We start from the raw sequence: 13,194 nt of genomic DNA, 5'->3' as shown, positions 1-13,194 counted from the left end.
CTACTACTGCTACTACTGCTGCTACTACTGCTGCTACTACTGCTACTGCTGCTACTACTGCTACTACTACTACTACTCCTACTACTGCTACTTCTACTACTACTCCTACTACTACTCCTACTACTACTACTACTACTGCTATTGCTGCTACTACTGCTGCTACTACTGCTACTGCTACTACTACTTCTACTACTACTACTAATAATAATAATATGTCCTCAGTGGTTACGCTACTTCAAGCCAAACATTTTGGAAATCATTATGTACACATCAGTGCCATGTCAACTTGTCTTCTCGAAAGTTGGAGAAATTATCAGCCAAAAAAACCCATTTCTGTCTAAAAACTGTGAAATAAACAGTTTTTTTAAAATAAAAAACTTCTTTGCTTCATTTGTTTGTTCATCAAGCTACACTTTTTATCTGAAGAGATTTTAACATTAAACTCATCAAAGTGGACCATTTCTTTGGTGCTTCTGGTCCAACCCTAACCTGCACGGAGAACAATATTTGTGTGTGCGCATGTGTGTGTGTGCGCGTGTGTATGTGTGTGTGTTGTTTTGGAAATAAGGAACATCCACTTTGACCTTTACAACAGTCTGTCATGTGATCATGATCCTCCCTCAGGTACAGGAGGGAGTTCAAGGTCTCTTTAGTTCCACATGCAGCAGAGTTTATGGCCCAACTCGTCATCATCACTCTGCACAAGTTCTTCATTTAGTCATCATGATTTGAAACCAGTCCATTTTACAGGGAATGACATCATCCTTAGTGAACAGTAGCTGGGAGATATCTCTAACTCATTCTCTGAAGTCTGAACTGATTTACTTTTTACTGTGTACATGTATGTCTCCTGAACCACTGGACAGATTTTAATGAAACTTTACAAAGCTAATGATCTGATACACACACGACTCCACTCTTGTGTTTATAACTAATACTGTTTATGTGGAACCACAACTCAGAACAGTTTGGACTGGGACGGCACTGGGAACAGAGAGACAGAACCAGACAAGACCACTGGCACAAACGCTGCAGGTGAGAAGAAGAAAATGCTTGTGCAGCTGTCCACTTGGTGTCCACAGTCTTGTCCATGGGACTCTGCAAGGACATCCATCCATTTCCTTTATCTGCTTCTTCCTTTTCTGGTCGCGGGAGTCACTGGTGCCCATATCCAGTTATCACTGTGTGAGAGGTGGGAGACATGTCTCCAGTCCATCACAGGGACAGATAGAGACAAACGAGACAAACAACCCTTCACTTTCTCACTCACACCTAGAGACAATTTAGAGTTACCAATCAGTCTAACATGCATGTTTTTGGTCTGTGGGAGGAAACTGGAGTACCCGGAGAAAACCCACGGAGAGAACGTGCAAACTGCACCCAGAAAGGTCCTGGCCGGGATTTGATCTAGCAACCCTCTCGCTGAGAAGCAACAGCTCTACCAACTGCACCACCGTGCCACCTACAAGGACATGCCTGTTTATTATAAACAGAAAGGCCCAACAGTCTGAAGAATTGTTCATACACACTAACGCTGCAGATCATCTCTGTTGCCCTTCAGTGTTTAACATGGACCATCAACGTTTCCGTCCTGCTGAAGAGCTGCAGCTTCCACAACGAGACCAAATCAGAATTTGACCGTTTCATCGTGGTTACGTTTTAAAACACGAGTAGAATGGCTCCAAACTTTGTGAAAATGTGTAACTGGAACACACTGTACAGCAACACAAACTTCCTCAGTGACCCTGTGGAAGAGAAGACGATCTGATTCTTTTAGAACAGTTACTCTCCAGAACTGAAAGAACGTCACTTCGTTTAAGAATTCAAGTGGCTGCAATGATTCACAAACCCACGCCGGAGCAGCTGCCTCCGTTCTTCAGGTTGGACTTTTAGCTAATGGAAGGCTGTGTACACTCGGCCGATCAGAAATGAGTGGAGCTCCTCACCCCACAAAGTTCTGAGTAGTTTGATGGTGACCTCCTTACCAGAAGCTTCCAAAGCTCAGGACGCATAACCTGAGCAAGAAAGAGGAACTTATTTTTTGTTGCAAAAACATCTTCCATATTGTTGCTTTTTTTTGGGGAGGGCATGCATGTAGTTGAGGTTGAGGACTACAAGCACCTGGACTTAGGCTGGAACTGGCCCACACTGGAGGGTCCTGTAGAAAGATGGGGTCGAGCAGACTCCATGTCTTGACAAAGGTCAGGTTCTTCCATGTGTGTGACAAGACGCTGGAGCTCTTCCAGTCTGCTGCAGCCAGCACTCTTTTTACTGTGGTTGTTGTGGAGCAGCATCAGGACCAGTGACTCCAGAAGACCAGTTTGAAGTGGTGGTGGACCTGGGATTGCCAGTGCAGCAGGTTTTCCTACAGACTGCTACAGCTCTGCTGTCAGAGCAACGGCTACAAGGAAATGTTCCTGACGACGTCCTGCCATTTCACTCTTCAATCAGAATCACACAAACATTTTGTTGTTGCCAAACTTGTTATTGTTCTCAGTTTGATTATTTAACACCATTTATTTATTTATTTTTTACAATTGTTAATCTGTTGGAATTGTATCTTGATGCTCATTTTAAATCTGGATTGTATTTTTGTTTGTCGCCACAACAAAGACTTTCCAAAGCAGAGATTCTAGAGAAGCATTTATCACGTTACACTTCTGTGAGCAGCCAGTATGAGACCATGTTCTTCTACTGGTCTATGATGGGAGTTTGTTGACTATCTTTGGTTAACAAATTAGGCTTCAACTACACGACTATTTCTAATCCTGTAAATCAGGATCGTTTGTTGCTGCCTGGGCAGAACTGGTCAAACATCGTTCCCAAATGGGTCGAAGAAATTTAGAACGTTTAAGTGGCTGCAAAAAATAAAAAGCAGACAAAGGTGTAACTTATTTATTTAATAATGAAATGCTTAAAGGTGTTGATAAAATAGCCTGGAAGAAGTGACATGGGTAACACTACAACAAAAATATAACTTTTTAAATAATTTTATGTGCTCAAGATATAATGTCAAGAAAAAAACATGTAAATCTGACAGGAGCTTAAAAACTTTTAGAGTTTTTAGATAAAAGCAAAGGTGGCTGTAAATATAAAACAAGTTTCAAAGTAAGATATATCTTATTTAATATGTAAAAATGTTTATTTACAGATGACACGGCAAAACCAAAAAAAAAAAAAATCATCACGACCAAAATCTGTTCACAAAATAAAACGAGAACATTTATCAAAAGGAACATTCACTAAAAGCTGTTTAAAAAATACTGAAAACATTTATTTACAAAAAAAGACCCCCCCCCCCCCCACACACACATTAAGTTAATGTGATGTTTGCAGATATCCGTGCACATCAAACCTGGAGATGCACGTTCTTCTTCATTCTTCTTCCACCTGAGAGTAAATCTGAAACCAAGGGCCCGGCTAACACTCGGTGCTCCGTGTGTTCGGTGTTTCTGACGTGTACGTGTTGCTCTTTTTGGAGAACTTCAGTGCGCTGAAGGAGACCCTCATCCTCTCCACGGTTCTCTCGCTCCTGCACATGAACGTGTTCTTGACGTGGTTCCTGAAGTCCTCAGAGATGAAGTAGTAAATGAAGGGATCCACGCAGCAGTTGAGGCTGGCCAGGCACAGGGTGGTGATGTAAAACCCGTACATGTTGTTGACTGCGTTGTTCAGTAGGAGGGTGTAGTGCACCAGCAGCATGATGTTACTGGGAGTGAAGCAGACCAGGAACATCACCAAGACCGTGATGATCAGGACTACAGCCTTTTGGCGCTTCTTGGCAACTGTGGCGTCCTCCAAGCTGTTCCTAAGAGCCTTCAGCATGAGGACGTAGGATATGATGCATACGACAGTGGGAACGACAAATCCCAGTGTTCCCATGGTCAGGAAATATCCTGCGGCAATCTCCTTCTGACTGGGCCTGGTGACGTCGTGGCAGGTCTGGATTTTGAGGTTTGGCACCTGCACAGCTTGATCATACAGGTAGAGAGGAAGCGTGAGGAGCCAGACCACCACCCAGATGGTGACAGAAACAAAAACGGCAACACAGTTTCTCCGCTGCTTCTGGGACAGCGGGTCGACCACGGCCCAGTAACGCTGCACGCTTATACAGGCGATGAAAGAAATGGAGCAATACATGTTGCCATAAAAAAAGGCCACCAGCACTTTGCACAAACCGTCTCCATAGACCCAGTTGTTACCGTTAAAGTGGTATGCTATTTTCAGAGGGACCCAGATAACAAACAGCAAGTCAGCCAGAGCCAAGTTGGCCATGTAGATGGAGGACGGGTGTCTTTTCTTGGTCCTGAAGAGGAAGACCCAGATTGCCAGAGCGTTGGTGGGCAACCCCACAACAAACACGATTATGTAGACCACCGGGAGGAAAACAGTTGTGAGTGGGCTGTTCAGGATTGCCTTGACGTGATCGTCAACCACCACTGAACCATTTCCCTCTTGACCCGTGAAGCCTTTGCCATCTGAAAAGTCAAAAGAAGGAAATGTGTGAAATTACAGCTTAAACTAAATGTTTACATACACTTTATTTAAAGACTAAACCATTTTTTCCCTCATTAAATCAGACTAAACCTTTCCTGCTTTGAATCAGTTAAGATTCCCAAGATTTTTTTTGTTTGCAAAAGTTTTCTCAAAGTCACAAGCTGTGCTGTTTAAGTCTGCTTTACCTTTAAACAATTTGGAAAAACCCAGATGATGATGTCATGGCTTTGGGAGTTTTTAATTGGTTAGCTGACGACATTTGAGTTAATTGGATGCACACCTCAGACATGCTGCTTCTTCGTGCAACATAAAAATAATCAAATAAAAGCTGCCAAGAGGAGTCACCCCACACACACATCTGGTTCATATATACAGGTCCTTCTCAAAAAATTAGCATATTGTGATAAAGGTCATTATTTTCCATAATGTAATGATAAAAATGAAACTTTCATATATTTCAGATTCATTGCACACCAACTGAAATATTTCAGGTCTTTAATTGTTTTAATACTGATGATTATGGCATACAGCTCATGAAAACCCAAAATGCCTGTCCCAAAAAATTAGCATATCATTAAAAGTTTCTCTAAACAAGCTATTAACCTAACCATCTGAATCAACGACGTAACTCTAAACACCTGCAAAAGATTCCTGAGGCTTTTAAAAACTCCCAGCCTTGTTCATTACTCAAAACCGCAATCATGGGTAAGACTGCCGACCTGACTGCTGTCCAGAAGGCCATCATTGACACCCTCAAGCAAGAGGGTAAGACACAGAAAGAAATTGCTGAACAATAGGCTGTTCCCAGAGTGCTGTATCAAGGCACCTCAGTGGGAAGTCTGTGGGAAGGGAAAAGTGTGGCAGAAAACGCTGCACAACGAGAAGAGGTGACCGGACCCTGAGGAGGATTGTGGAGAAGGGCCGATTCCAGACCTTGGGGGACCTGCGGAAGCAGTGGACTGAGTCTGGAGTAGAAACATCCAGAGCCACCGTGCACAGGCGTGTGCAGGAAATGGGCTACAGGTGCCACATTCCCCAGGTCAAGCCACTTTTGAACAAGAGACTGCGTCAGAAGCATCTCGCCTGGGACTGCTGCTGAGTGGTCCAAAGTTATGTTCTCTGATTACAGTAAATTTTGCATTTCCTTTGGAAATCAAGGTCCCAGAGTCTGGAGGAAGAGAGGAGACACAGAATTCACATTGCTTGAGTCCAGTGTCAAGTTTCCACAGTCACTGGGGTGCCATGTCATCTGCTGGTGTTGGTCCACTGTGTTTTATCAAGGGCAGGGTCAATGCAGCTAGCTATCAGGAGATTTTGGAGCACTTCATGCTTCCATCTGCTGAAAAGCTTTATGGAGATGAAGATTTCATTTTTCAGCACGACCTGGCACCTGCTCACAGTGCCAAAACCACTGGTAAATGGTTTACTGACCATGGTATTACTGTGCTCAATTGGCCTGCCAACTCTCCTGACCGGAACCCCATAGAGAACCTGTGGGATATTGTGAAGAGAAAGTTGAGAGACGCAAGACCCAACACTCTGGATGAGCTTAAGGCCGCTATCGAAGCATCCTGGGCCTCCATAACACCTCAGCAGTGCCACAGGTTGATTGCCTCCATGCCACGCCGCATTGAAGCAGTCATTCATGCAAAAGGATTCCCGACCAAGTATTGAGTGCATAACTGAACATGATTATTTGAAGGTTGGTGTTTTTTGTATTAAAAACACTTGTCTTTCATTGGTGGGATGAAATATGCTAATTTTTTGGGACAGGCATTTTGGGTTTTCATGAGCTGTATGCCATAATCATCAGTATTAAAACAATTAAAGACCTGAAATATTTCAGTTGGTGTGCAATGAATCTGAAATATATGAAAGTTTCATTTTTATCATTACATTATGGAAAATAATGACCTTTATCACAATATGCTAATTTTTTGAGAAGGACCTGTACAACCTCCAGATGCTGTTCAAACAGTTAATCACAAGTTGAAACACCAGGTACTGTCATCATACAGTTCAGGAAGGACACTGGTTCTGTATGAACCTGAAAACAAAAGCAGAAGTCTCTGTGAAGAAGCTGCTGAAGCTGGTCAGACTATTTAAAAAATAAATAAAAAACCAGTAGCTAGCCAGGTCCCCTTAGACAGCGCAGAACCACAGAGGCTAGCTCCCGTTAGCGGTCCTCCAGCAGACCCCGAGCAGCCGGGACCCCAGGCCAGCTGGGTGATAGTCCGGAGCAAGCGTAGTGCTAAGGCTAAGCCCCCAGTTCACCACCTTCACGTTCACATTGCTAATAGATTTTCCTTGCTCTGTGACACACCCGCTGAGAAGCAGACCCTGATTATTGGAAGCTCCATAGTCCGAAACGTGGCTTTAGGGACTCCAGCGGCCATAGTCAAATGCATTCCGGGGGTCAGAGCAGGCGACATTGAATCTTATCTGAAACTGCTGACTAAGGCTAAATACGGTAAGATTGTTATTCACGTCGGCGGTAATGACTCCTGGTTACTCCAATCGGAGGACACTAAAATTAACATTGCTTCGGTGTGTGACTTTGCTAAAACCATGTCGAACTCCGTAGTTTTCTCTGGCCCCCTCCCCAACCTGACCAGCGATGACATGTTTAGCCGTATGTCGTCGTTTAACCGCTGGGTGTCCAGGTGGTGTTCTGACAACGACGTGGGCTACATAGATAACTGGAGTTCTTTCTGGGGAAAACCTGGTCTGATGTGGAGAGATGGCATCCATCCCACTTTGGACGGAGCCGCTCTTCTTTCTAGAAATATGGCTGATTTTGTTTATCCCCCAAATTATTGACAACCCAGGGTCCAGTCCAGGAAGCAGAGTTGTAGTCCTCCACACCTCTCTGCTGCTTCTCCTCTGTTACCCACCCACACCCCCATTGAAACAGTGTCAACTCGCCCACGGCTCAAATTAAATAAACCAAAAAATCAACTCTAAAAATATAAACCATAAAAATCTGATTAAAATAAACACAGTTACTTTACCAGAGCAAAATCATAAAATCATTAAATGTGGATTATTGAACATCAGATCTCTTTCCTCTAAATCCCTGTTAGTTAATGAACTGATAACTGATCATCATATTGATTTATTCTGTCTGACAGAAACTTGGCGACAACAGGAGAATTTTGTTGGTTTAAATTAATCCCAGTCTTCCCAATAACTTTTTGAGTAGGAGGCTGGAATTATTTCCACAGATGTTGTGTGCAGTGAAAATGTTGGTGAAGGCAGACTGTTTAAACTCTGATCACTGATGAAAATGTCTTACCAGCATCACAGGCATGAACTGGGTTATGAAGTCATAACCAGCAAAGCAAGATAACATACATTTTAAAGAACCTAATAAAGAATTATTTCACAATGAACTCATCTTTATTTTTTATCTTGCAGCAGTCCCAGCTGAATGCATCCTGCTCAAAAACTACACGTTGTTTTCTGTAACTACAGGTAAGATCATGAAATCTGATCGACATCAAGAGCATCTTATTGTGAACATTTGAATAAGACTGTTAACCCTTTAACTTTATGACTGTTCATGTTCCTCTGGAAAAATCAACCTTAAAAAAATATTTAAACATATTTTTCCACAAAAAAACAGTCTTTTAGAGCTGTCTCAGTCTGAAATAAAAATCTAATTTAACTTATAATATTTTCATTTTAATGCTTTAAAGGTTTTCTTGTTTAAAAACTCTACACTACAGTTATTTTTATAACCAACAAAATAATAAACAGTAATTAAAAAAAAAAAGTATTTTCTTCCTTTAGCATGTCCTCGGGGTCAACGTCCACATCCTCCTCTGTTCTCCAGAGCTCAGAACTGATGCGTGGTTCTGTTGTCTGTGTCAGAGGGGTTCTGGACCCCCTCCTCTAAGCAGAGTCAAACCTCCTAGTGGGGCTCAGTGCTCTCTTCCTCTTCTAAAACAAATCCTAATGACCCTCTTCATCATCAGTCATCACTGTCCGACTCAAGACTGTTTTTCTCCTTCGTGATCCTCTCCAGTCTGAGAGGTTCTGACATGGCGGTTCCGTCCTCTGGGTCTGCAGCTCCTCCTCACGTTCACAAATTGTCTCACTTTTTGACTCAAACACACTAAAACTGACTAAACACTCTTAACTACACCCTAACTGTAAAACCCAAACATGCTCAATATCACAAATCTCTCAAACCTCATGACTCACTCCCGCTCTCACAGTCTTAATCGCGCCAAACTTCATTCAGCTTCCTAGAGCTGAACAATTAATTGCATTTGCAAAAATATCACAATAAGATTTTCTAATCACCAAGGCTGCAGTTTGACTGGTCACATGATCTGGTTACACCACTTGCAAGTGAGCGGAGCGGAGCAAAGCAGAGCAGGGAGCGGGACAAGTCAACGTGTTTTAACTGGTTCCATAACAGCGTCAGGCTCGAGGTGATACATCTGAAAGTTTGGTACCAAACCTTCGTTGTTTGAATTATTTCAACTATAATAAAGAAGACGCTGCGCAACTACATGTATTGTGCAGAACCTGCCTCACTGCTGTTGCTCCCTCTTGAGGTAATACCACAAATCTTTATCAACACTTAAAAAAACACCACAAATCCATTTACGATAGTTGCATAGCTGCAATGCCAATGACCAGTGCTTGAACTTAAAGTAGCAGCCGACAGGGATCACTGACCGAACTGTTCGAAGGTATCACTCCGTATGAACATGATTCAAAACTGCACGCAGAAATAACTCGAACAGTAACAGAGTTCACAGTGAAAGACATGATGTTCATTAATATAGTGACCAAGCCTGGGTTAAACACAGTGGATAAGTGGTACAGAACGCCCTCACGCACACATTTTAGCCAAGTTGCTATCCTGGAGCTATACAAAATGAGCAGAAACAGAGTTGCAGCGGAGCTGAAAACTGGAGGTTTTTTTTTTTTTTTTTTTTTACAGAAACAGATGATTTATTACATGTGTTCATTGAAAAATACATGAGAAGAAGACATTGAAAAATAATCTCATATTAAATCGCAATATTGAGGTAAAAAAAAAAAAAAAAATCGCAATTAGAATATTTTCCAATATTATTCAGCCCTACAACTGCCACATCCTTTGCTTCTTCTTCCTGCATATTTTTTGGTGCTTGACAAATAACTCTGAGGCTCCATCATAAAGGAAGGGGGAAGCAGTTTTTCTGTTTGGCGGGGGGTGGAAGATGAAAGCATAGGAGAATGGGGGTGTTTTGTCCTTGAGACTGTCCGTCTTTTAGCAAAGTGTACTGAATCGGTTAATTAAAATGGTGTGTTCAAACGATTCGTTCACTGAATCCTTCAGTTCAACACAGTTTATTTGTGCGGTACGTGAGTGAGTGACACAACGCCACTTCCAGCACAGTAATACAAGAACAAATCACTCCTCTGCTGCAGTTCACTGAGTGCACAAGCACAAATCAACAGTACGTTCATTGAATGAATCACTCCCCCGACCTCTCTGACAGACCCCCCTCTCTGCGTAGCCTATGTTTGTGAGTGACAACACAAGCAGCACATCACTAAATGTAAACGAGAGTCCTCTTTATTTTATTACTACAATTAGGGATGCACAATATTGGATTTTTGGCTGATATCCGATATGTTAAAACTTATTTGGCCGATTACCAATACCAATATATTTTCCCCTAGACCTACTTACAGAGACTACATAGCTTTCTCTGCTGTGAAATTAAAATACTACATTATTCTGCATGGTGTTTTGTCAGTTTGCCCTGCAGATGCCAAAAAGAGGCTGAAAATGATGCAACACTTCAACTTGGATAATGTTTAATGTCAAATGTATTCATGACATTTACTCTAACACAATGACAACACTCGAACAGTGCAAATTTGTACATTTTCACAAATCTAAACTCAACCTGTTCACAAGTGACAAGTGAAAAGTGCATTAATAGATAAACTTGACAGTTTCTTAAATGAAAAATTAACTTAAAACAGAAGCTTTTTATAGAGGTGAGTTTTTCTGATTGAACGGCCGATGTCCGATATTTTACTTAAGTGCCGATATCGGCCGATACAGATACCATGCAGTATATTAGTATTAATATTATTATTATATTATTATTATATGATTGTAGTGATGGTGGTGTTAAGACTTTATTAAGGACACAGAGCATCTGGTCCATAGGAAAGACTGAAATAAAAATTGAGGAATATTAAATAAAAAAAATGGGGAGATAAAAAAATAAATGCATAAACATCACAGCTGTAGCAGAAAGGCAATTAATTGTGTCCAGACAACACTTTTTCTTGACTCCCACTCACAGTGTCTCACTTTTTTTTTTGGGGGGGGGGGGGGGGGGGGGTGTTGCACATTAATCTACACACTCAGCCACCCCCGTGCTGCTGCTGCAGCTTGAACTGCTGTGTGTCTCACTCGCTCTTCGTCTCCTCTCATTACTGTTGTGTACCTCTGTTAAGATAATGGGGGCGTATTTTCATGCGACTTGACTCAACATTAGCCGTTGGCTTGGAGAAACAGATGCCAGTGGCATGAGAGCATGTTCCCACTAGGAAATGGTTGGAATCACTCAGGACAGAGTGTGAGTGTTTCGTTCACTGAGTGATACATGCAGTTGATTTTCAGTGAAGGAATCACAAGTAACACTCGTTGAGGTGTCAACAACAGTTCCTCCCCGCCTGCATGGCTCACACCCCTGTGTCATTCAGATTCATGTCACGAGTGAGACACAGAACATGGAAGTTCCACTCCCTACCAGCATACTCACTTATATTTGTCCATGAAACAAAATGAATCCAATCAGTTACTTAAGTTCCAAGCATGTCTCATAGACAACAAAGTTCATGCTCAATCATCCAGGTACCAAATCCAATAATTCTCAGCCGGGTCATCTGGACAGTTTCTTGTTTTATAGACGTTTCGCCCTCTATCCAGAAAGCTTCATCAGTCAGAGGAGTTCCAGTAAACTGTCTTAAAGACATAAAAACTAGATTTTCTGCTTTTTAACTCAGACAAGACTCAGGTTTTGTTTTTTGGACCTGGGCATCTCAAGACTAAACTTTGCAGCCTCTCACTTCCTCTGGATGGCATTAATTTGGCCTCCAGTTCTAAAGTTAAAAAAAAATGTATTAGTTTTGATCAGGACATGTATTTTAACCCCTGCATTAAAAATCTTACCAGAACCTCTTTCCTCCACCTGCATATCACTGAAATTAGAAACATCTTGTCCAAAAATGATGCAGAAAAACTGGTCCATGCATTTGTCACGTCTAGACTGGACTATTGCAACGGTTTATTATCTGGGTGTCCAAATACTTCTTTAAAACGTCTTCAGTTGATCCAAAATGCTGCTGCCAGAGTCTTAACTGGAGTTAGTAGGAGAGATCATATCTCTCCAGTTTTAGTTTCTCTCCATTGGCTCCCTGTCAAATCCAGAATAGAATTCAAAATCTAACTTCTAACCTACAAAGCTCTCAACAACCTAGCTCCATCTTATATTACAGACCTAAATGTTCCATATTTTCCTAACAGAGCGCTTTGCTCTCAGACGGCAGGTTTACTTGTGGTTCCTAGAGTTTTCAAAAGTAGAATCAAGAGGAAGAGCTTTCAGTTAGAAGTTCAATTCAATTCAGTTTATTTCTATAGCACCAAGTCACAACAGAAGTTGTTTCAGGGCACTATCCAAAAATATTCACATACAGAAAAAGCCACTTAGTAAAGTTATCTAAGGAAGCAGCAGATTGCGTTGGATCTTCACTTTGGCACAGTCTCCCATCCATCAGGCTCCTCTCTTGTGGAACAAACTTACATTTTCTGTCCGTGAGGCTGACACCTAGTCTGCTTTTAAGACTAGGCTTAAGTCTTTTTTTTTTTTTGGTATATGCTATAGTTAGGGTTGGCTTGGGTTTCCTTAGCTATGCCTTAGTTATGCTGCTATAGGCTTAGCATAGAATAGAAACAGCCTTTATTGTCCCACATATGGGAAATTCAAGTGTAATCAGAATCAGAATAAACTTTATTGGAATTGCACCAAGGTACAACGCGAATATGTACGTACAGTCGTCCGAAAGATGGGCGGAGTGCACAAAGCTGCAACTACAGGAGAGCACGGCAGCAGCAACAGATAAAAAGATTCACACAAAAGTTCCTAAATGTTCAAAACAATAAAGAAATAAGATAAACAATATGATTAATAATGTTCAGTATGTATTGGAATATTGAGAATGGCAGACTATTTACAGTACAGTAGTATAGGCAGAGTGTATGTTTTAGTAGAGGTCAATATGTATTTAATTCTTATTGACTTACTATTAATTATTATATTACATTATATTATATTATTATTTAATCCTTATAAACTGCTGGAGGACAAACTGACCACATTTCCTTTTGTGTTCAATTCTTTCTCCTTCCTGTCCTCTCAAACCCAGCCAGTCGAAGCAGATGGCGGTTCGTCCTGATTCTGGTTCTGCTGGAAGTTTCTTCCTGTTTAAAGGTAGTTTTTCCTTTCCACTGTTCCCATGGATTTCCACTGTTACCATGGATTTCCACTGTTGAAATGGATTTCCACTGTTACCATGGATTTCCACTGTTACCATGGATTTCCACTGTTGAAATGGATTTCCACTGTTACCATGGATTTCCACTGTTACCATGGATTTCCACTGTTGCCATGGATT

The 13,194-nt window shown here is 41.5% G+C and overlaps 1 protein-coding gene across 1 annotated transcript in view; it reads right to left on the bottom strand.

The window, feature by feature from the left end:
* Window positions 1-3,302: 3,302 nt before the first annotated feature.
* The window catches only part of LOC119424865 (proteinase-activated receptor 2), an 11,444-nt gene continuing 1,552 nt past the window's right edge, over window positions 3,303-13,194 (bottom strand). The window contains exon 2 of the mRNA XM_037692379.1: window positions 3,303-4,478. Within this exon, the coding sequence (XP_037548307.1) occupies window positions 3,421-4,478 (1,058 nt within the window). The 3' untranslated portion in view covers window positions 3,303-3,420. The remainder of the gene's footprint in view (window positions 4,479-13,194) is intronic.

This window comes from Nematolebias whitei, chromosome 18, assembly GCF_014905685.2.
Source record: "Nematolebias whitei isolate Nwh7 chromosome 18, NemWhi1, whole genome shotgun sequence".
Lineage (NCBI taxonomy): Eukaryota > Metazoa > Chordata > Actinopteri > Cyprinodontiformes > Rivulidae > Nematolebias > Nematolebias whitei.
Note: the sequence above shows the minus strand (reverse complement) of the source record. Positions and strands in the feature narration are given on the sequence as shown.